We start from the raw sequence: 21,353 nt of genomic DNA, 5'->3' as shown, positions 1-21,353 counted from the left end.
TTTAATAAAAAACAATCATATTAACTAATAAACCTATAAAATAAATCATATTATACTTTTAAAACACGCCTAATATACAAAATCAAGGCGAGTATTTGTTAACTATATATGAATTCATAACCTTCTTTTCATCTATCATGAATTAAAACCAATAATAAAAAATAATACATTTTTATAATTATAAAAACTTCATTAATATACGGATTTTTGTCAAGATATATTTATATTTTAAGTGGATTGAGTATTATTGTATTTCTCTCATTTTGCTCTTCATTTAATGAATCAACTATAGCATGATTCCACACAATAGTTTTATCAGAGACGATTTTCTGAAAAAAAAAAACTTTTTTTAAAATATTTAGATAATAAAAATAAAATTCTTTAAAGAAAGCGATCGTTATTTACTATTTCTTTATTATATTTGAGGATAAAGGGAGTGTGTATTATCAACCGACTCAGTCGTAGTTTATAGCCCACAAAGGGATTAAAACTTGGATGCTAGACGTTGATTACTTTGAGAAATTTTTACATGCACCCAGCCGCATTATTGATGCTCTATTTGAAAAAAGTGTATTAATTCAGTTAAATGAAATTTTATATATAATTATTTTTAATAATTTTATTTTTGGAACAAAGCACATCTTTAATTTATTGTTTTCTCTCTTTGTTATCATTAAACAAAGCACATAATTTTATATGATAGAATATAAATGATGTGTTATATTACACGATAATGATTATTATTACAAATGAAGAATTTTTTTTTTTTTTGGTTGGGAGTAGACTAAATGAAGAATATTGGGACTATTGAGCTAATCCATTTGCTAACTCGCACATCACAATGGGCCTAAGTCCAGAAGCAAAAGACTTCTATCCCGTAATTACATAAAATAAAAAAGAAAAAATAGGTTAGTTTAGGAAAGAAAGTCGTAATAAATAGGAGAGGTTCCGTGCCTCGTGTCATTTCGGTGTCTGTCGGGTTCATTCCTTGTAGATTCGGCAAATTGCAACGGAAAATGTCGGGAAAAGGAGCGAAAGGGTTGATAATGGGTAAAACGCCAGCTGCCAACAAGGACAAGGACAAGAAAAAACCCGTTTCTCGCTCCTCTCGTGCTGGTCTTCAGGTTTTTCATTAACCCTTCTTGATTTTCGTGTTTTTCTTGCTCTCATTTCATTCTCATAATTCACGTTCCCTAGTGGCAAAGCCTTCGCTAATTCGTCGTTGAGTCAATTGCGTGTCTATGGATCGTTTTTGGATCCGTGCTTTATTTGTATGCGAATGACATTCATATCAGTAGGCAGATGATTACAGTTGCAGGTCGCAAATTTCTGCAACATGCGCTATATGGTATAACGACCATATAACGTTTACACTTTCTGCTCATAGTATTTTCTGTTCCTTTTACTTTAAGGAGAAGTAATAGTTGGATGCTCTAGTTGATTATCTCATCGGTTTCTCGTTTGCTGAAGCGCACATGAAATGGACTTGTTTAAGGTGTGTATGTATCTGTCCAAGTTATAATAATCCCTCTGGACGGGACTGAAGCCTCGTATGGATGTAGCTCAGTGGAGTAACTGATTACAGATGCAGTGCTTGATAGCTCTACATTAGCTTTGACAGGATGGAGTTGATTTAGTGATTTGGGTTCTCTTATATTGAAATTCTCGTGTATATGAGCGTGGTCGGAAGAAGTGCAGCCTGCGGGCCTGCAGGTTTTAGTTATATTGTCGTTGAGAAAATATGACTTGTAGGGATTAACATTCATCTTATTCCCCATGCTATGATTATTTCGATGGTCGCTTCCTTTTAACTGTTGAATGCATTAATCTTTAATTTCTACAATCGCCTTCCAGTTTTTATCAGGACTTGGCTTCGTTATGGATTCTTGTACTTGTTAACTTCAAAGAACGAATTTCTATTGGAATTTGAGGCTAAAACCTTGTGGATTGGTATAATTGTCTTTATGTAAAGGAACGTTTTGCATGATCTTGCATTCCTCATGTCATTGCCCTGAAATCATATTCAATACATTTGTCATTATATCTAGCACACCTCCAGGCATTGGTTTGTATGTAGTTTTCCGAAAGCAGGCAGCCTTAAACAATTGGCTGTGTGATATGTGTTAAGATTGATTGAGATGATAAGTGATGCAAAAGAGGAGGTCGGTGAATGATGCTTGGCTACCATACATATATGCTAATAGTAATATTTAGTGGTGGAGGAGGGGTTGTTGTTTGGTAGGTGAGAATTGTTGTTGCTGATTAATATTTTCCCATGGTTCTTCAAATTTTACTGCTCCCCTGGTTGGATCTGCAGAAATGTATGATGTATGGTTTGAATTGTGACGAATTTCTAGGAACATCTTTCATCATTGATAACTGTTAGTGTAATTTTGTTCCTTGATATTCTTCAAGGTAACTGATGCATCACTGTCTTGTATATTTTTTCACAGTTTCCGGTGGGACGTATTCACCGACTTCTGAAGTCAAGGGTGACGGCCAGCGGACGAGTAGGTGCAACCGCCGCAGTCTATTCTGCAGCTATCTTGGAGTATCTTACTGCAGAAGTTTTGGAGTTGGCTGGCAATGCAAGTAAGGATCTCAAAGTGAAGCGCATTACGCCAAGACATCTACAGCTTGCAATCCGAGGAGACGAAGAGCTTGACACCCTCATTAAAGGAACTATAGCAGGTGGTGGTGTCATTCCTCATATTCACAAGTCTCTTATTAACAAGTCGTCCAAGGAGTAAGGTTTCTTGTGTGCCAGAATCGACCATGGAAAAAGTGGAACTCTGCTGTAAATGGGAGGATATTTCATTTTGAGGATAACTGAGCAGTTGCTCTAGTCTGATGCAAGCAACCTTCTGTGGTAATTTAAGTCGTGATCCATATACGTATTAACAAAATTCCATGGCTTGATTGGCTTCTGTTCTATGGCACGCAATGCAGCTGGAACTAGCCGTCTAGGCCTGTTCTTCGCATGCTGTTAGTCACTAACAACTGTGTAAAGTCTATACTTATTAAAGCGAACCCGCAAGATCCAATTGAAACAGTAAGGTGACCAGAAAATAAACCGTCGATTGGACTCGCCCCAACATGTCATTTCAAGCCGAAGCGAATGGGGTAGGATTTGCTCAAAGAAGTTAAACTTGATTTAAGAGCTGGACATATCAGTTAAGTTGAAACTTTCTGGTAACTTACATCTCCCCCTCAAAATCACACACGCTTAATGGGATTCAACATTTTCTCATATAAGACATGGCGCAAGCCCGGTCATAGCGTGGGTTTCGCGAGGGGCACAGGCTTGATTTACCCTATCAGTAATCTAGCTCCTTATCTCCCACCTACTTCTTTAATTTTCTTTACACCATTGATTTGAGGATAACTAATTTATTGAAATTACAAAGATATACTTACCCCTGAAATCTGCAGAACTTCCTCTCAACCTAAAACATTTCCTCTGAACCAAATTTTGTGATTTTTAGATTGAAAAAGTTACATTCTATCCCAAAAAAAAAAAAAAAAGTTACATAAATCACAAATTACTGAGTAAATTGCTATTGACCGCCCCCGCTGGCATTGGTAACTCCTTTCACGACCGCCAATTCGGAAACTAAGGCAATATGATCGCTACCCCATTTCTGTAGGCATACAGAGAAGGCGTTAATAAAACTCAAGCGACAATCCATTCAAAAGCAAAATACCTAATGTGAAAATTGATTATACGGGAGATGTAAGGAAATGAGCACTGAATTCACGAGATAAAAATTCAGATGAACAAGAACTAAAAATAGGGTCTGGACAAGCACCGGTAAGTAAAATACCAAAATGCTCATCCATCCCTCTTACAGTCAACTCTATTGTGGAACGCGTCACAAATATGAAGGATCTTTTATATTCACAAAAGACGATGTATATGATGCGCCACGCCAGGAGTCTATTCACTCAATAGCACCCCACACGCCATTAAAAAGGGAAGGTTGTGGGTTTAAACCTCAAGTAGTGTAGGAGGGGTTGTGCGTGCCTGTCATTCTTCCTTATAGGGAAGGGTCAAGATAGGCGTGTTCATGTAATTGATGTACTTCCTCCATTTTTATTTATAAAATTAATGAAGGCTTAATTAACACAATTAATAAAGGGTATTGCAGTTCAATTTTTTATTTTTAAACATAATTAATATAGTTAATTGATTTTTTTAAAACTATGTGATATAGTTTTTTTCTCTCCTAGAAATAGAAATGGAAGGAGTATATGATACAATTGAAAATAGATTAAGAGACTAGAGTCTAGTCTAAAGATAGAACGTGAGGTGAGTCCTACAAACAATCACATTCTAAACCTTACAATAAAATACCTTTTCTCCCAACTAATCTTTCAAACAAAAAACTACACATTCAACCATACCTTTGTTGGGAATCCTGGAGTGAATTCCATAACTCGTTTGGGAATCGGAGCAAGAACCCTAATTGTTTGGAGACCATCAGATCGCCTGTATCCCAGATCAATGAGAAAAGTATTCTATCAACCTCTCGTAGACCAGAGATAAGGATGCAACAAGAAAAATCAGCTCTTGAAATATTAATTGATAATGAAAATCAGTTACATCAGATATACTACTTCGAAAATCATAATGTACGTCCTAGAACATCAGAGATAGTATTTTTTTTATTGTATAATTATTCTGATTTCAACCCAAAATAAGCAGGCAGCAGGGGGTAGTAAAACAGCAACCCATAAACTTTTAAGAGTCTTAGCACCTACCAAATGTAGTCAACAGTACCCAAGAAGCGTCGGTGATAACTAGTCACCAAGGGTTCTCCATTAGGGTCCCTAGTCCCTGGACAATACTGCAGGCATGTAAAAAGCACCAAGTAACAGAAGAATAATAGAAGAGCAGAAGTTTTAAAATAGTAATGATGCAACATATCTCAATTTGCATTTTTTAGAACTACACAAGCAAGAATTATGACAATTTCTCCACGAAAAAAAAAGTAGCAGAAGAATTTGAGACCTACCATAACTTCAACATATGTGCTCCTGAGAGGCAGAGAGTGCTCCAAGAAGGTGCAATCTGAGTTTCCTGTAGCAGTCTCTATTTCCGTAGGAGTCCACAAGGATGGATTATAAGTGGTACTCTCTGCATCAACAGATATAGATTTTGGACGTGAAGGTTAGTCAACCTCCACAGCATCACCTTGTGCATGAAGTAGCTAAGTTGTCAGTAGCAGAATCCAGGGGTGAGCAAAACCGAACCGAAACCGAAAATCGAACCGAATCGAATCGAATTTTATCTATTTGATTTTTCGGTTCGATTCGATTTTTTTATTTTAAATATTTCGGTTGATCGGTTCGATTCGGTTAGTAAAATTTAAAATCGAATAGACCGAACCAACCGAATTACATATAATTTATTAATTTATAAATTATATTTAATTTATAAATTATTTTATTTTTATTTTTATTTTTTATTGTAATAAAGAATAAAAAATAATAACATCACTTGAAACCCCATTTCAATCAGTCACTCTCATCAGTAGGTATTGTGACTGGATTATGAGGCTATTATTTGATCATCGGTGTTTATTTATGGTTGTTTATTTGATTATCCATGCCTTTATAATATTTGGGCTTTATGTCATAAGGGTACAATTAGAATGGGCTCATATTAAAAAAATAAATACAAAAAAAAGGCCCAATTTTGTAGTGTTGTTTGTTTTAATATTTAAAAAATAGGCCCAAACCGAAAAACCAAATTAACCGACCGAACCGAATTATCAAATTTCGGTTCGGTCCTTGTTCGGTTCGATTGGCTTGTTCGGTTCGATTCGGTTTTCATTTTCAGTGTTATTCGATCGATCGGTTCTGCATATTTTGAGACCGAACCGAACCGAACTGACCGATGCTCACCCCTAGCAGAATCCAGTTTGTCAGACTTACCTGACTTTTCAAAATCTGTCCCAAATGATGAAAGGAAGCCTTCTTGAGCAGTATGCAATGCGGATGTAAAAGCATCAATATCTTCACCACTATTTTCATGGCCTAGCATATCTTTATCCATCTCATCAAAAGACAGTTTCTCTACTTTCTCTTCTAATGGAAGGTCAATGTCCGTGGATTGCCTTGATTCGTCAGCTTGATATGAGGGTAAAGTGCTACTCATTGGGACATCAGAAGTCAGCTCAAATGATGGGCTTTCTTCATGTGTCAAATGAGGGGTTTCAATAGAATCAGAAATTGACATCTGACTGGACAGGCTAGTTGAAGAAATTTCTGCACTGGGAAGCTCTGATGACTCGGGATTTGTTTTGACCCTGAAAGATTGAGTGTCTTCGCCAAGGGAGGTTGAGCAATTGCCAAACTCAGTGTGCTTATTTCCTTTAGGAATATCCAAGTTGAATTTTTCACTTAATAATTCTGGATATGAAGAAGATACAGCATCTGATATTTGTTCTGCGCATGCCATCCCAGCTTTATCAGGGGAAACAGCTGAAGATGTCATAAGTGTAATGTCCTGAATATCATTGTTTATATGATCAGCCAGCAACCTACCTTCATTAAAAGATGTAATGGACTCCTCTTTTATGCCATCAACTTCATTGATAGTCATATAATTGTCTAAAGTAGTCTGCTGAATAACCTTCTCTCCATACGAAGCACTGCTCCCATTTTCACTTTGCACATTTATTGAAGACTTAGTAGACATATTCAATGCAATCTGATTATACTGACTTTCCACTATGTTATCTTGATTGTCCAATTTCTGCAGATCTGACGAACAAATATTTTGTTCAATGGTAACTTCCTTGCTACCCATGACAGATGTGTCTTGAGCAAAAGCGTTTGCAGATCTTTCACTGCATTAGTTTGTCAGATGTTATGAGATAAATTAAATTAATTTAATAGCATAGACACAACATGCACAGAATATACCTAGAATTAGGACCTTTAAGCCATCGTTTGTGAATCTCAGCAGAAGCTTGTCCTGATACTTTATCCCTATCTATTCCAGACAAATTTAACTGCAATAAAATGAAATTATCATTTTTGTAGCTTAATCGGTGTCGATCATAAAACCTGAAAAAAGAGAGTAAAGGACCACGAGCATACCTTTTGCTCTGAAATAAAGTTGTATAATGGACTCTGAGACCAGATTTTTTTTTTTAAAAAAAAAAAGAAGTTAACATCACAATATAGAAGCAGCATTTCTCACAGAATGCGCGCCAAAAAAGTAAAGTGGAAAAGATAACCTTCGGGGTACAATTAAAATCCCCACATATAACAACCGGAGCATCATCCCAGATTTTAGAAACAGCCTTAGCTCTGTCCAGTAGCACTCTAACCTGCTTGAAGTAAATATATAGCAGAAAGCAATTACAAGAAGAACGGAAGCAGCTGATGGAGTCACTAGTCAAAATAAAATGATATGAGATATATCGTCCAGCATTTACAGAGATAAGAATCTGACAGACTGACATGATGCACATTCATTCAAACTTGCATTTCTGTCAAAATTAGCAAGTTAACAGACTGAAAAATCCACATCAAGCAACACAATATGACTCAAGATGCTGGTTAAGGACATGCCAGCCAAATATGCCGTAACCAGAACCATGTTTTGGATAATCATAAATTATTCATCGACAAACAGAGTGTAAAGAAGAATGATCTTTACAAAATGGGTGCAATCAGTAAATAGAGAGTATCTCTGTAACATTAATTAAATAGTAAAGAATTCAAAATAGAACAGTTTCAGTTGCATAGAGACAAGATAGAAACTAGTAAACATGATCCTACAGGGAAAGTAGCATTTGCCATGAGAAAGGAAAGAAGTACAAAGATGGAGGGTAATAAAATCCTCCCACAATGAAATCATGTCAAGCAATGACTGTTGAATCAAAAGTAGGAGTAATCTTCCACAGCTTCAAAGAGATAGATATATATCAAATTATTTGATATGGCAGAAGGAGATGAAGAGAGAGAAAACAAAATAGAAAACAAAGAAGAAATTGAAAGAAGAGACAGAGACCAGAGATAGATAGAAGAGAGAATAGAGACTAAATAATACTTTTCAGATTCAATCATAAGCGTAGCCTCATATTACAATTAGGGTCCCTTATATAGGTTCCCAGATCCTTTATTCTCTGCAGCAACTAACTAATTAAACTCAACTAACCAACCAACCGACCAAATATTCTTTATTTCTTTATTTATTCTCTTCATATCAATGCTCCCCCTTCAAAACCCTTGACTACAATGAAACCTGAGCTGATGCTACAGCTTTAAAACATAAAAGCCATCTATCTTGTTTATCCCAAAGACACCTTCACATCACCAGGACTTCCATGAACTCATAACCACTGCCCAGTATCAGCTAGAATCAGTTCTTCAGGTTCAGGAGGAATTTCAATAAGCTGTATCCGCATCTTCTCATCTAGAAAACATCTGTGACCTCAGAAAAAGGGTTTGCAGCAATAGAAACAAAGATTCTTGGCATGAAACTCATCAACACCTGGTGGGCTTAGTGTCTTTGTGATTCTCCCATCAGTTGGTGAAGAAGACCCAACTGATGAAGAAATAGAGGGAACATGACCTCTTTTTGAAGAAAGAGGTTGGGACATGGCCGAAAAGACACTTTTGTCCTTAATGAAATGGGACCCGCCATCTCCAGCTGCCACTTTTGCATCCTTCCACCTTTTGGACGAATATGAGACATGTGGAAGAGGACCCAATAGACCAGCCCAAGATGATCAATCTCTCCTACTTTTGTTGGAATCTTTGTACTCGGCATACACCTTCGTCAAATAAATCTCCTGCAACCTTGTGAGAAGTTGAGCATCCTAGAGAGTAGTTGGCTTAAGTAAATGAACAAGTCTAGTCTAACAAACCCTTCTTCTAAGCTTTCAAGATAGGTCTACACTAAATAATCCTCTGTTAAGTCAAGTTTAGGTGTGATTTCATCAAAGGAGTCATTGTAGTCACCAAGACTCCCATTCTATCGAAGCCTCATCAGTTTGACCATAGCTGCCTCATAAGGAAGCTCAAAATGCTTCTTGATAGCCTCCACATATTCTTCCCATCCTATTGCTCTCCCTGGCAAGTACATTCGAGAGCTTGGTGCCATTGAAATGCTTTTTCATCTAGATGGATGCTAGTCGTCATGACCTTCCATGCTTCACGCATGTCGTCAATCCAAAATTAGCATTCGTATTTCAAAATCCAACTGAGAATATCATTTCTTTGAAATCTAGGAAACTCCATCGTAGTGAAACAAGTTGGAGGCTGGTAATCATGGTGCTTGTTTCTTGATCAATGATGATCGCCGCCACTGCTGTTCATTGAGTTTCAGCTATTACAAGATTCATCAATGATGCGAATCAGTTGGGCAACCTAAGCCATCAACATCTGCAATTAGGTCTCTAAGGTACGAACTCTTTCATCATTCTGTTCTGCCATTCTTTGGGACGTAGGCTTGGAGCAATTCTTGGGCATGTAAGGCTGAGGAAAGAGGTCTGTAGATACCACTTGATATGGTGGAAGGAGATGAAGAGAGAGAAAAAAGAATAGAAAACAAAGGAGAAATAGAAAGAAGAGACAGAGAGAAGAGATAGATAGAAGAGAGGAGAGAGACTAAACAATACTTTTCAGATTCAATCACAAGCATAGCTTCAGACTACAATTAGGGTCCCTTATATAGGTTCCCAAATCTTTTATTCTCTGCAGCAACTAACTAACTACCCTCAACTAACTAACCAACCAAATATTCTTTATTTCTTTATTTATTCTTTTCATATTATTATTCATTCTAATTCCTAAACTTATAATGAACTAAAGATTGGGCAGAGAAAATGTGAGAGAATTTAAACAAAGAACCTGCCTCACAGACAGTGCATACCTGGCCAAGCTTTATTTCTCCTCTGTTGGGATTGTAAAGAACATGTATGTTACAAATCACAACTTTATTGGAGCCTGTTGAGCTGCAGATACCTTGCAACAATGTTAGATTGAGCACAAAAATATCAAATAGTAAGGATGTATAATAATTAAGGAAATGTGTGTGCGCGTGCACGTGCGCGTGCACGTGCACGAAAATCTATAACACTCTGGATGCCTCAATCATGAGAAGAAAAAACACAGCCATTCTAATACAAGTTAAGCTCAAGTCAAATAAACTTTGACCTCATACACGATCCAACATTATAAAGCTTCAATATATGAAAATCCTGTGAATTTACAGAAAAATTCATGTCTTCTGAAAATTTTAAACATAAACCTTCCAAGACAAGATACCAGTCATGTTGACTTTCTTGGGAAAACTGGAACACATTCTAGTGGTTCATTTTGCTTTTTGTCTCTATTTCAAAATTACCATAACGTAATTTCTTTTTCTAACTTCGCGTGGGAGAAGCACACTGCTAAACAAAATAGATTTTTTTATGAACAAAATAGATTGCACCCATTATGGCTTTTGTCTCTATTTCAAAATTACTGTAATGTACTTGAAGTGGATATTGAAAATTTCTGACTGCAGGGAGCATTCGTCTAATACGTTCATGTAAGATCAATGCATTTACCAAGTAGACTGCATACACTTTTTAGAAATACCTTTTTAACCGCAAATATAGTGTTCCCATTGCTAATATTCATTTCAAATTTTCTTAGAGCTTACAATCTAGTTCATTTATGATATATTCAATGACAGCAAAGCTCTCTTACCCTTACAAGAAAAAAGAAGAAGATAGAACTCAACACTTTCCCAGTAAAAGAAACAAGTTATATGGAACTGAACATGCAGCCACTTTCTCAAGAACATAAAGTTAATAAAAGTGAACAAATCCAAATTACAAAAGGATGGATAAATACCTTGATGGTGGAAACCCATCTTGATTCATTAACTGTTCAAGGTAGCAAATTATGTAAAAGGAGTGCATGCACACTAAGGAGGAGAAAAATTAGCTCAAAAAATAAACAAATACAAAACTAATATGAAAGTATTATCATGTACCTCTAGCACACATATCTGAGCGACATTGTCCCTAAGTCCCAACTTACTAAACTCAATGCACTCTTCATACCGCAAATTGAACCTACCAGATGCAAGCATGAATAAGATTATTTTCATTATTATGTGAAGAAAATAACACACTAAAGTCGCCAGCTAGCACCAGCCAGGTCAAGCTAATTGTTAACCTAAATTTCATGCCAAAAACAATAATAATTTATACATAAAAAGTGCAAGAAAACACAAAATGGGTTAGAGGTATTAAAATGATCACAAAGTATTTGAGGCATGCCAAAAGGCATTTGAATTGATTTATTATTATCTTTTTTATTTTTTCGTATCATGTTCTGGGCGATGTATCAATCATACTTTGCGTGAAATTGAATCTCCTCCCCACAATTTTAATCATAGTGCTCTCTTGAGGAATTGAACCCAAGTTGATAAAGAGAGATATTATCCCTACATCAATTGATCATACCCCTTTGGACTATAATAATCACACTCAATGCTACATTTCAAGCATAAAGCCACAAACAAGATGGATTCTTATAAATGTAATTTTGCCTCGGAAAATATTTAGCACAATAAATGCTGTTAGTATCATATTAAGGCATTGAAGTTACATTAAACAAATGGAAAGCAGCATTTAGGCTTCAAAATCAGCATGGTTCATGTTAAAGCTGTAAAGGACCTTGATGTTCGCCAAAAGATCGCACAGCCATCAACTGGATTACCCGTACGCATCTATATGTTAAATGAAACAAAATTAGACTTAATCATGCAGTTCAAGCCTTTTTGTGGCAAGAAGCAGAGTATAAGATGATTAGACAACGAGCGGATAAATATATTAGAAGTTAAAAAGAACACTTTTGAAAAGTGATGATGCTGAAGATAGGAAACTTCACATGAACTGGTTATAACTTGGCTTATAACATTTGGGAGAAATGACAAAGCACCCAATCCATCGAGTAAATGATGTGGCACAGCTGTTCAATATGTCCACCAAGTGAAACATAACTTTTTCTCTGTTTGACTCCACATGGACACCATTCATTCTCCAAAAGATGATGGATTAGCAACAAACTCCTAACAGCCTTTATTGTGTGGGACACTCAAGTCTTTCAAATTCACAATAATTGATGACATATCTTGTTACATATTATCGTTAAATAAGTATGAAGAACATTGTCTCTTGATAATACTTACAGAAGTTCATTCAAAAAACGGAGCGTCTATCAAAGCAATGCCCATAAAAATTAAAAAGTAGCATAGTGAGGATTGAAGAAGCTAACACACCTTCCAGATGCCACTGTATCCTTGGTGCTTCAACTCCTCCTCCAAATCATCAAATCTATCAACCTCCTGAAAGAGATAATATATTAAAAAGGAATATTCTTTTGATGGTCAATCAAACATTCTAAGTTTAGCTCATACAAGCACAAAAGATAACTAAGAGTAATGCGATCTGCACATTAGACCCTGAGAATAATTTCAAAAGCCGAAGGGCAACTTCAATTATTGTTTTGAAACTAAGAATAAGTAATGAGATATTAAATTGAATCTCCCCTTCAATATATCATTCTCATATAGCCAAGTGCAACATCTGCAGTTCATATTGTCTTGTACAAACCAAATTAAATCATGAAAAGCACCCAACAGATTTTGAATATAAAGACAGTTCATATTGCAGATAGATAACCTGTAGACACATGATATCAGGCGACCACAATCCAAGTTCAAAAACTATATTTCTCTTTCTCCATTGCCAGTCCAACATCCAAGGAGGTATGTGAGAGTAAAGTTTGCTCCGGTGATCAATAGCAAGGTAGTCGGCCAATACATTATATGAAAGAATTATAAACCGTTCTGTGAAGTATAAAAAAATATTACAGTAGAACAAACAAAATTTGAACACAAGATAATCTTATGACTTCAGAGACTAAAACACCATACCATAGCCATTGCTGTACATCTAATGATTTAGAATTTCAAAACAATCAAACATGAACCACATAGATGGAAACAAATTTGATCATGACATGTCCACCTCTCAGTTGCAAATTCTTTACAATGTTATCCAATTTACAACCTTTTGGAATTAAATGGAAAAGGAAATAGGATATAAAAATCTGATTTTATAGATGAGAACCGACCATTATACTCTTACTTTTAAAACATATTAAAGAGAATAAGAATTATTAAATAATTATTACAAGTGTATGATAAACGCTACAAAATCTTTCCTTCTTTTCCTTTTTCAACATGACAGCAAAGATGCCCTAAGCTCCTACTCTGGGCATTGAGAATGACTGAAGTAGTATACCGCATCATTTCTTGCCACAGACTAATGATAGTCATAGTACCATTCCTGCCTGGGCCTTTCATCTTAAGAGAACCTAGCATCTTTCATCAAGCATGAATAAAAACTTCAGCAAAATCAGCTTATATTGTTCTTTGTTAGTGTTGACTTCCCGAAAACAAAATTTACCAATCAAAACCATGTCATTGCTCAATAAACTTGTATAGAGAGATTCTTAATAATAGAATGTTTGCAGACTCTTTCTTATCATAAAAGTAATGACAAAACATTTTACTATCATGAATTAAAAATGTAGACCAGTTTAATATTACTTCAACAGAAGCTTCCTGGTTATGGGATACTATGCTTAATCAAAAAACCCAAATCCATTAACAAAAAGAAAAACTTCCCTGATAGACATCTTTCTAAAGCTAAATTTGAAGACCATCTTTAATAAGCCAACAATATTACAATTACATGGGTGTGAAGTTACCGCAATGAGGAGGAGGGGACGCAGCAGCATACTCCCAATCTCTGTAATCCGGAGGCCGCGGTCGGACCTTTTGAGCTCCATTGTAAGGAGGAGGGTGAGAAGGATGACGAAACTGTTGAGCATGGTTATAAGGAGAAGGGTGGCGACACTGTAGGGCATGATTATAAGGAGAGGGGTGGCGAAACTGTTGGTTCCGATGGTAAGGTGGGAAAGGTCTTGGATTGAAAGATGGATTCCGGTCTCGCCTTTGGTTCGCGAAGCTTCCGCCTCCATCTCGCCGGAATGCCGAATTGACATCTTGGACTGACTGGAAGTGCTCATCGCCAGTCACGAACTCTTGCCTCCCACCGGAATAGGGACGGTTGAAGAATCCTCTTCCACGTCGACGAGGCTACAAAAGAGTAAAAAGTGCACATTAAACTTTCAGGCACACAAATTTGTGCTTGCAACAGTACATGTAGGCATCGACAGTGGGAGAATACATGATGGTTCGGAAGCATGATGGCAGCGTTGGCGTCAGAAGCAGCGGCGCCAGCGAGCAAACGGAACGGCGCACGTCTCATTGTAGGAGGAAGCGAGAGGGAGAGTAGGAAGGGAGGGGAGCAACTGATGGGCCATTGCGCGTGAGGCGGTGACCTGGCGCGTCTGCGCACGCACGCTCATTGATGTGACGCGTGGCACATTCCCTCCACCCCGCGGGGGGCCGGCTGGTGTGAAGTTTTGACCCTCAAATCCCTAGTTCGAACCTTGAGGAGTCAATTTTGTTTGAAACGATTAGTAAACGAAGAAAGGAGATATCGAAACACAAACGTCCACGGCAGAAGGATCAAACACCTCATCTTTCGAAGACGATTATGGCACCCGTCATCACGAATACAAACTAAGCAGAGATTAGGAAAGAAGAAGAAAACGGCGATGTCGTTTGGTTCATCTCTGTTGTGTCCTCTGTCTGTTTCATTTTTCTCCAAGGTCAAATCTTCCAACACCCCAAATAAAACCTGGTTGACTTCTCGCTTCAAGGCTTCTGCTGAGGTCCCCGATTTTCTGTCTGCTAATTGGTATGCGTCTTTATTTCGCCCCCATCCTCCTGACGCTGTTGCAGTGCTTGCTCTTGATAGGATTTTGACTGTGTTCTCTTTTTTCAGCTTGTTTCCATAGGACTATAAGCTAACCCTAGTTCCTTTCTAGTATTACTTGAGAAATTTACCGTAGTAAAATGGAATTCGTCATCTTCTTTTCAATATTCGTGAGTAGAGCCGGTGTATATTAGTTAAATGCATGGAGTAAGTATGCAATAATGCATTATTGAAGGTATGGAACTGACAGAGCAAGTTCCTTATTCCTCGGTACAGTAAAAATAACGCCAAAAGATATTTTTGGGATAAAATTGTTAGTTTTACCATCAGTAGCTTGCCTTTCTTTGATATGGATTATGGAAGACCTTGACATTTTTTCCCTTTTTTTGATAAAAAAGGAAGGCCAATTTTTCCCCGTTTTATCACATAGTAACTTGCAATATTTCGGCTTTCTGTTCTGCAGGCTTGAATCTCGCAAGAAAAGGCCTTTTGGCCCAAGATTAGATGTAATTCACTGACTATGCTTGATAGGACTGATTGACTTTTCCGTGTGCTCCTTTTTGTTTTAATTATTAACTCTTTGTAAAGTTCAATGCAGAAGAAGCTGTACATTACCAGCTAGAAGCATTGAAATACAATGACCAACCCCATCAAGATTATGGGATTGAGGTTATGTACAGGGTAATCTTGTTACCTAAAATTTTCTAAAAGCTATTGTGCCATCCAGGACACAGCTTGATTCGTAAGCCTATTCTTCTGCTATTGCAGTTCGCTGGATTTGATCCGTTTGAAAGATCAACCTATTTTGGACCATTTTTTGATTTGGGCCAGGTTAGTAATGTCAGGTTATTCTTACTTTATACGGATGATAATGTTTATGTTGACCGTGTTCGCTTTTGTCAAGTACAGTTCGAAAGGTTTAGGCGTATTTTTCACCATTCAACCTATCGAGTGCTACTAGGTCACAAGGAAAGAAAGATTTTGAGCAGTTTGTTTGTGGAGGAGGTATCGCTTTTATTATTATAGTAATGCGTATTTTGTTTCTAAATTTATGGCTTTGTGCATTGGGGTCATTTCAAGTAAGAAAAACATGTATGCCTGCCTGTGTATTTACGATTTCCAATACGTTGGTTAGTTCATAATGTCCTTTTGCAACAAAAAAAAAAATCTTCGTTTATACCATTGATCTGATTGATGAACTCTAAACAGAATAAATATAAGCAGCGTGTTTGGATCCGAGGAAATCGACCAGAGGAAGAGGAGATATTTCAATTTACCATGGTGCAGGTCTGTTCATGGCACCTTTCAATCGATGATTGCATTCGTGCATGGCATTTCATGTTCCATTTCAAGCAATAGGCATTTAGAAGCTTGCTTCTCATAGGGATAATGCTTTTAGCTTTACATTTTGTCTGTCTGTGTGTTTTAGATATCAGTATCAGTAGTAATAGTAATTATATGTTTCATACAGTAGGCAGCTCCCATGCATATCCCATCATGTACATGTTTGATGCATTCCTGTGATTAGTTCTGAGTTTTTGCTGATTTCAGTGGGCAAATGGCGATCGCCGTTCTCGTTTTCTTATTCAATAATCTCAGCTGTTGTGTCGATAAATCTATTATATGGCCTCTGTTACGATGTAGCGGCTTTTTTCTGACTGATCGGTGTAATGTAACTAATGTAATCCATGCGTTGCTCGTAACTGGCAGAGAGTTGGTGGTTGCTGGGATGGTTATTGGTTGACAGAGTCTCTACTTCATGATAGCGATACATTTGCTGGTGGGTTGGCGTATTGAAAAACTTGCAAGGATCAACTTTTCATGTGGCCTCGTGTCCAAGCAAGATCTGCTACGAGTCTATTAGTTATCTCTGTAAAATTTGTACATAAGCAATACATCCAGCTAGTAATGGGGGTTATAGCTTGCCTCCAGATACAAATTTGACTTTGGCAGGCTTCTACGGGCTTGTGTGTGCACAAACACGCACATGTATGTACGTATATTTACGCCCAACCCACTTATTCTACATTTACCTAATTTAATTGTCCGTCTCGTTCCTTTGTCATGCTTCAACGAAAAATTGTTTTGGTTTCACGAAAGGTCTGTGCCTTTAACACATTACTTTTCTAGATTGCAAGGGGACTAAGTGTAACGGGCTGTTTGGTTCGATTTCATAAATTAAGATTACTTAATCTTGATCGCATTTTTACTATTCATGTTGTTTAGTTGGTGCAAGGTAGTGTAAAGATGATTACATCATGCAATCAAAAATTACTTGAAACATTAAAATTTGGATTACATTGGGGAATCTATGTAATCCTCATTCCTAGTACCAAAAATCAAGCTTTTGTTATAGTACTCCTTCCTTTGTCTTACCTCACTTTTATCATTGGACACTAAAATCATCCACCTTCTGTTGCAGCGATTGTTATCTATCCAAATTTGTCTTCCCCATCTTCCTCCTCGTTCCTTTCTCACCAAACATCACCTCCTTATTTTTCTTTACTGTTCTCCATTGTCCTTGTGAATTTAAACTTGCTACAACCTATTCGAAATTCTCACTATAAATTAATGGCGGCCACTTCAAAGTTCATACAAAGTACTATTGTACCACCAACTTTGACTTCTTATTGGATACCATATGTAATCTTCTTCCTCCCCATTATCTAGTTGATGCTACCTCCCTCAATCTCTACAGCTTCCATTGATCCCATTGTCGACACATTAAAGATCTAATTTGAAAATTGATTTTATATGTTGATTTTTCAATTTTGTTCTCTTTTAATTTTGAAGGGTGTTTGTATTGCGATGGGAGGAAAGGGCAAAGAATTTTTTTTTATGGTGTTTAGCTTGTGTTGGGCTAGGAGGAGACCGACCATGGTGATCAGCGAGGATTGACAAAGAAGATGGAATTATATCTTTTTATGAGGGTAGTTGCGTTTTTTTATATTTATGTCAATTTAATAGAATATAAATATTAAGTTTGATTCCCATACTCTTAAATAACATATCAAACAAATTCTTATAATTTCTGTTACATTCCCAATGATTCCATGAACCAAACGGCCATAAGGAAATGGCAGAGAAAAGGATTACATAAAATTCTCTTAAATTTGAAAGAACGAAATCGCAGTACAGTGATTTAGAAATAGCATCCTTTCTCTTTAATATCAAACAAAACAGAAGTTCAGCGAAGTATCACCTTTGGCCAATACGAAAACATCAATCTCCTCTCAGTTGCTCTAATTTGGCGAATCTAGTTTTGATAACTGATGCCAGAATTCTACCCCAAAAAAAAATGATGCAAGAAAGTGACAGCTAAAAATTGAGAAATGAAAAAGCAAAAGAGCAGCACTGTGACTCGGTAAATTGTCTGATATTTCTATTGCTGATAACGTTGATACTGTTAATTCTATCAAAAACGATTGTGGCTCTGCGTGTGTTGCTGAGTTTTGCTTGGAAGAGAAAACAGAGAACATGGCTAGCGATCGAAAGCCAAAGGCAGTGATTGTGGGGGGAAGTATAGCTGGGGTATCAACCGCACTTGCGCTCTGTTCCACAGGCTGGGAAGTGGTGGTGCTTGAGAAAACCAGTTCACCTTCCACCGGAAGTCCCACCGGAGCTGGTCTCGGACTCGATTCTCTCTCTCTAAGGATCATTGGTTCATGGCTTTCTCAACCGGAGCTCCTCCACCACTCCACCATACCCCTTACCATAGATCAGGTCCGTTCCGCTTTGAAATTTTCAATTGCTTTGCCTTCTTCGTGCTTCTTCGCTTATGCAATCATTCGTTTCTTTAATTTTTGTTTTTGTTTTTTTTTTTTAACCTTTTGGTACGATTGTGCTCAGGGTCTTATTAGTTAATCGAGGGGTTGTGAACTGAAAACGGTATCTCTCAATTCTTCCCTTTATTGGTTGCCTTAAGTGAACTAATGAACTTATGTTTATGTATTTTTCTGAATTCAAGAGTTGAAGTTGTAATTTTGGAATCTCTCTAGCAACCTTAGTCTTTCTCAATTAAAACAATGACTTCATTAATTTATGGTTTCTTGAGCAGAACCAGGTAACTGATAGTGAAAAGAAGGTGAACCGGACATTGACAAGAGATGAAAGTTTCAACTTCAGAGCAGCACATTGGAATGATCTTCATGGCCTTCTGTACAATGCATTGCCACCGAATGTATTTTTGTGGGGTCACCTATTTCTCTCTTCTCATATTGCTGATGATATAGCCTCTGTTGCAGTTAAGGCTAAAGTTCTGAAAACGGGTGAGATCATCGAGATAGTAGGGAATCTGCTTGTTGCAGCAGATGGCTGTCTCTCCTCCATCCGCCAGAAATTCATCCCTCATTTTAAATTGAGGTTTCTGCCTCAAAATGAAACTGATTCTAGCGCGCACACAATTACCTTAGCATGTGTGGAAATCATTGGGGACTGATCTTGCAGGTATTCAGGCTATTGGGCTTGGAGAGGGGTTCTTGACTTCTCAAAAGCTGAGAATTCAGAGACCATTACTAGCATCCGAGAGGCATATCCTGATCTTGGCAAATGCTTGTACTTTGACTTGGGATCAGGCACGCACAGTGTGTTCTATGAGCTCCAAAACAAAAGGCTTAACTGGATTTGGTATGTCAATCAACCAGAGCCTGAAGTCCAGGTAATTGTCCCTCTTAATACTTTCATTCACTAAATGAAAAAGAACAATTTACACGAACATAACTCAAAAAACAAAAAGATCTAGCAATTATCTTTCATCATTAGCTTCCTCCAACCATAGAGGTGGTAATAACCATTAGCTTTCCTGTAACAAAGTTTGCCGGCTATTTGCTTTCTAAATTTTCAGGGAACCTCGGTGACGATGAAAGTGAGTAGAGACATGATCCAGAAGATGCTCCAAGAGGCGGAGAAAGTTTGGATTCCTGAGTTGGTAAATGTCATGAAAGAAACAGAGGATCCATTTCTGAATTTCATATATGATAGTGATCCCTTGGACAAAATATTCTGGGACAACGTGGTGTTAGTAGGAGATGCAGCTCACCCCACAAGTCCTCACTGCTTGAGGAGCACAAACATGTCCATATTAGACGCAGCAGTGCTAGGAAAATGCATAGAAAAATGGGGAGATCAAAAGCTACGATCAGCTTTGGAGGAATATCAATCCATTAGGCTGCCAGTCAGTTGGAAGCAAGTTTTACATGCGAGGCGTTTGGGGCGCATAAAGCAAGGTTTAGAACCTTTCGACCCCAAGTCACCCAGGCCAGAGGATTGCCAGGAGCTTCAGCAGAAGAACATACCCTTCTTCAACCACGTGCCTTCAATACTTAATTCCATTTGATTGCCTATAGCAGTAAAGATATAATCAATTAGAACATCAATTTGTGTATTACAGTGATACCAACATGTGTTATAATCAATTATTGTTTCTCTTGTGTCTTATTTCTCTCTTCATTGTTTTACTTATCGCAACTTGAAACTAAAAATTCTCATTATTAATGCACTAATTCGCATTGTTTTCAATATTAATTCAGAGAAACACAAAATCACCCGCCCCTCGTTGATGCATCAATTTGTATCCAGCAGTGATCCCCTTTAGTGTTGTAATGATATTACTTCTCTCACACGGAACTCTAAACATGATCTCCTGCAATTGCCTTGTTGACACTGAAGTACAGAACAGGGAATTGTCTTGGAGTCGGAAGAGTGGGCGGTATTGAAGGGTCTCAAGTTCGTATGGGAGATGGGATTCAGGAACGTTATCTTAGAGTCTGACTCCAGAGTCCTTGTAGAATTTCTCCAGGAAGAACGCACGGGGCGAACGTCTTGCAGTTTGGTCTTGTTGGAAATTTCTAAAATGTTGCTCTGCAACTGAAAGGAGGAGATTAATTATGCCCCTCGTGATCAGAATCATGTTGCGGATACGTTGGCAAAAAGAGGAATAGATGGATCTGAGTTTTTTTATTCTGTTCTTTTTTTGCCTGAAGGACATTGCGTAAAGGGGGATTATGGGGTCTCAATCCCCAAACTCTGTTTAGTTTTATTTTGCAACTGGGGTTAAGAAGAAGAAGAAGCAAGAGGAGGAGGAGGAGGAGGAGGGATTGTCTATTGCCTTGTTGAACAAGCAGTGTTTATATTGGCCAAAGATGTTGGCATGGGTGGCCCAAATTTTTTCAAAGAGAGAAGGTGATGAAAAATTACATGCCCTATTTTAAAAACTTGCCTCAATTTTTTTAAGCTAGGTTTAAGTTGTAAACTTGTAATAATAATTTTCACTTTTATAGCAGGGTCCCACCCTCCATATGGGCTGTTCTTTCATTTGCACTTGGGCCTACCTTGTATAATGTGTAAGGCTTAGGCCCGTTTCCTTTGTTCACCAAGAAAATTTTAAAAAATGGAAAAATGGAAAAAAATGTTTTTCTAAAAAATCTTACATGAAAAAGATAAAAAGTGGGGGAGTTCATAGATGGTCTAGTTTTTTTCTTTTTGATT

General features: G+C 37.3%; 4 protein-coding genes across 9 annotated transcripts; 3 read left to right on the top strand and 1 right to left on the bottom strand.

The window, feature by feature from the left end:
• The first annotated feature begins 957 nt into the window (after positions 1-957).
• LOC129294249 (probable histone H2A variant 3) lies at positions 958-2,906 on the top strand. Its single transcript, XM_054932463.1, has 2 exons — positions 958-1,124; positions 2,454-2,906. Exons 1-2 carry the CDS (start codon positions 1,017-1,019, stop codon positions 2,748-2,750), a joined length of 405 nt encoding a protein of 134 aa, XP_054788438.1. The 5' UTR covers positions 958-1,016; the 3' UTR covers positions 2,751-2,906.
• A 243-nt stretch (positions 2,907-3,149) lies between these two features.
• LOC129294245 (carbon catabolite repressor protein 4 homolog 6) lies at positions 3,150-14,410 on the bottom strand. 6 transcript variants are annotated; one of them, XM_054932455.1, is made up of 17 exons: positions 14,274-14,410; positions 13,792-14,182; positions 12,699-12,865; positions 12,296-12,361; positions 11,691-11,743; positions 11,003-11,084; positions 10,861-10,892; positions 9,893-9,974; positions 7,248-7,340; positions 7,108-7,140; positions 6,931-7,019; positions 6,550-6,854; positions 5,938-6,468; positions 5,016-5,137; positions 4,762-4,847; positions 4,405-4,489; positions 3,150-3,641 (listed from the first exon to the last, which is right to left on the bottom strand). In XM_054932455.1, exons 1-17 carry the CDS (start codon positions 14,352-14,354, stop codon positions 3,558-3,560), a joined length of 2,382 nt encoding a protein of 793 aa, XP_054788430.1. In that variant the 5' UTR covers positions 14,355-14,410; the 3' UTR covers positions 3,150-3,557. The 6 variants fall into 6 exon arrangements, with proteins under 6 accessions (XP_054788430.1, XP_054788431.1, XP_054788428.1 ...); XM_054932456.1 differs by having other exon boundaries at positions 5,938-6,450; XM_054932453.1 differs by having other exon boundaries at positions 5,938-6,854.
• A 296-nt stretch (positions 14,411-14,706) lies between these two features.
• LOC129294248 (uncharacterized) lies at positions 14,707-16,932 on the top strand. Its single transcript, XM_054932462.1, has 7 exons — positions 14,707-14,849; positions 15,331-15,373; positions 15,456-15,548; positions 15,636-15,698; positions 15,777-15,872; positions 16,077-16,154; positions 16,578-16,932. Exons 1-7 carry the CDS (start codon positions 14,707-14,709, stop codon positions 16,662-16,664), a joined length of 603 nt encoding a protein of 200 aa, XP_054788437.1. The 3' UTR covers positions 16,665-16,932.
• Positions 16,933-18,037: 1,105 nt separating this feature from the next.
• On the top strand, positions 18,038-20,303 carry LOC129294247 (uncharacterized). The gene is made up of 4 exons (XM_054932461.1): positions 18,038-18,590; positions 18,925-19,229; positions 19,314-19,524; positions 19,711-20,303. Exons 1-4 carry the CDS (start codon positions 18,345-18,347, stop codon positions 20,200-20,202), a joined length of 1,254 nt encoding a protein of 417 aa, XP_054788436.1. The 5' UTR covers positions 18,038-18,344; the 3' UTR covers positions 20,203-20,303.
• The last annotated feature ends 1,050 nt before the right edge of the window (positions 20,304-21,353 follow it).

Source organism: Prosopis cineraria, unplaced genomic scaffold (assembly GCF_029017545.1).
Source record: "Prosopis cineraria cultivar Desert tree isolate PC_DT_omini unplaced genomic scaffold, ASM2901754v1 PC15, whole genome shotgun sequence".
In the NCBI taxonomy this organism is placed as follows: domain Eukaryota; kingdom Viridiplantae; phylum Streptophyta; class Magnoliopsida; order Fabales; family Fabaceae; genus Prosopis; species Prosopis cineraria.
This window is presented reverse-complemented; position numbering and strand designations above follow the sequence as displayed.